General features: G+C 38.2%; 1 protein-coding gene across 1 annotated transcript; it reads right to left on the bottom strand.

The window, feature by feature from the left end:
* Positions 1 to 201: 201 nt before the first annotated feature.
* Positions 202 to 1912, bottom strand: LOC110896467 (transcription factor MYB17). The gene is made up of 3 exons (XM_022143798.2): positions 1596 to 1912; positions 1117 to 1246; positions 202 to 970 (listed from the first exon to the last, which is right to left on the bottom strand). The coding sequence occupies exons 1-3, from the start codon at positions 1756 to 1758 to the stop codon at positions 295 to 297; spliced, it is 969 nt and encodes a 322-aa protein (XP_021999490.1). The 5' UTR covers positions 1759 to 1912; the 3' UTR covers positions 202 to 294.
* Positions 1913 to 2436: the final 524 nt, after the last annotated feature.

Here is a 2436-nt window from a genome sequence, read left to right as displayed (position 1 = left end):
AGTGGTTAGGTGGAACCCCACTAATAAACCAACCCGGGTTGGATTCTTTTTCTTATATACTATATAAATTTGATTTACTTAACTTTTTAATCCAACCGCAATGTTTTTATAGATTACATTGAGTTAGATCGGATATGTTGAAACACGATGGTTGGCATATAACATAACGCTTTAACTAATCCATTCGATGTTTGTAACGGGCCCGCGGGTTTTTCACTCTATCTCTCTATATATATTTATGTACATATATATCTATGTATTATAGGCTCTCACTATTCTCACACCCATTATTAATTAGAAGACAGGAGAGGCTGGTGGTGTACAGATCATGGCAAATTTATTGGCTACACTAGTCCAACCACCGTCCGGAACAACAAATTCTTCCCAGAAATCAGGGGATCTCAAAAGATTGTCATTGATGAAGTTTTCATCATTAGTGTACCTGATTTCCTCAAACGGTCCTATTTGTGTTTCGGTTTGATCATTGTGTTCGGTGGTAGGACCTTGATCGCATGAACCATTGCTTTCGACTTGGTTCGATAGGGGAATAACTGGTGTTGCAACCGAAACATTTGAAGTCGAGATAAATGATTGTAGACTCTCATTGTTGATAGAGTAATTTGACCATAAGTTCCCTTGCCACACTTTAAGGACATCAAGGCATGGTAGATACGGAGGTGGAACTTTTGTGGGTGTTTTTTGGATAGAAGGCGGTGAAACATTAACATAGGTTAGTTGGGTTGACTTGATTTTTGGCTTCGGAACAAGCCTTGCTTCTGCCTCTAGCCGAGCAGCCTCCCATTGAGCCATGTGGTTGAGGTTGGAGCCTAAGCGTTGGGTGCCATTATTTGGCTTGTGGGTCATTGGATCAATACCCATTTTAGTCATCCTCTTCTTGATATGTGAGTTCCAATGGTTCTTGATCTCGTTATCAGTCCTTCTTGGCAAGTGAGCAGCAATAGTTGACCATCTAAATGTAAAACAGGTAACATTAGAAACGAATCATCCAACTTCTTGTTGGTGCAGTTTGTTTTCAACAGGTTATCTCAACATATACGGAGAAGCTTCTTCCAATAAGACCTTGACTCAACACAGTAGTAGTATTTCAAATCGTACCTGTTACCAAGAAGAGCATGGAGTTGAATAATGGTTCTTTCTTCTTCCAATGTGAACTTTCCTCTTTTGATATCTGGCCTCAAATAATTTGTCCATCTTAACCGACAACTCTTTCCACATCTCTTAAGCCCTACATATCATCAAAACAATGTAAATTTAGCCAAACCACATGACAAAAAATGGTTTTCTACGTGTAAGGTGGCTGTTACTTGTATGGGCAGGGCGGAACAAGGGAGGGTCAAGAGGGTTTTTTGATCCCCTGTCATCTGATTTGTTAGAATATATATACATATAAACTGAGCATTATAATATTATATTTAAATAAAACATAACGAGTTGAATCTCTTAGCTATAATAACTGATAGACAAGAAAACCTTATGGTAACCCAACTAAAAAGTTTTGGTTTCGGCACGGTTACTTGCGGAACAATAAATAAATTGCGATGCATGCATGGGAGCTAGGGCACATGATTACGTACCGGCTTTAGCAGGCAAAGAGCGCCAACTTCCATGGCCAAAATGTTGGATGTAGGCCAGGAGCTTTCGGTCTTCGTCGGGTGTCCATGGTCCTTTCCTCACCCCGACTCCTAACCCAACGGTATCACCATTGTTTTGTTTCGTCTTCTTTTCAGATCTTACCATCTTAATCTTTCTTCTTCTAAACTTCAGAAAATACCCTAGGTAGGTATATATGTACCTTATTTTTGCTAGATATGTTTAACGTTCAAGGATCTCTAGGTATTATGTTCAGGACACAACATAGATGAGAGAGAGAGAGAGAGAGAGAGAGAGTTGAAAGGGAAAGACGAGTATATATGAAAATTGGAAATGATAGTTTGATTATTCGTTCAAAAGAGAGGACTATATAAGGAAAGAAACGAGACAAGGTCAATAACTATAGCCCCATATTATAGACGTATTTAAGCCCCAACCATATATAGTTCTTTCTAATTAATATAAATGTATACATACCTACATGCATGCATGCACACTGACACTCATACACACACCAACAGTTTTTTTTCTTTCTAATTAATACAAGTTGTCGTTCATAGCTACCAAGTTTAGCAGCGATTAAAGACATAAAATACAGCCCAACTACTACTGCCTTTGCACATGCACAAATTCTCATTCATATATAGGTGTTTGCACGAATGCCTCATGACGCATTAACTCAAAGCGAGGCAATAATTATGATAATTATATATATGAAACAACCAACAGCTAAACAAGCAATGCAACATCTGTAACTGTAACAACCCTTTAACATAAAAAAAAATTGTAAAAGCAACTAACCAAGGACTTGTAGGAGGTTGATCA

This window comes from Helianthus annuus, chromosome 12 (genome assembly GCF_002127325.2).
Source record: "Helianthus annuus cultivar XRQ/B chromosome 12, HanXRQr2.0-SUNRISE, whole genome shotgun sequence".
Lineage (NCBI taxonomy): Eukaryota > Viridiplantae > Streptophyta > Magnoliopsida > Asterales > Asteraceae > Helianthus > Helianthus annuus.
This window is presented reverse-complemented; position numbering and strand designations above follow the sequence as displayed.

Excerpts from the sequence above, each read along its gene's own strand:
- LOC110896467 (XM_022143798.2), bottom strand. The coding sequence starts at position 1,758 with ATGGTAAGATCTGAAAAGAAGACGAAACAAAACAATGGTGATACCGTT. Across the intron at positions 1,247-1,595 it reads CTCTTTGCCTGCTAAAGCCG|GGCTTAAGAGATGTGGAAAG; the intron begins GTACGTAATCAT and ends GATGATATGTAG. Across the intron at positions 971-1,116 it reads CATGCTCTTCTTGGTAACAG|ATGGTCAACTATTGCTGCTC; the intron begins GTACGATTTGAA and ends TTTTACATTTAG.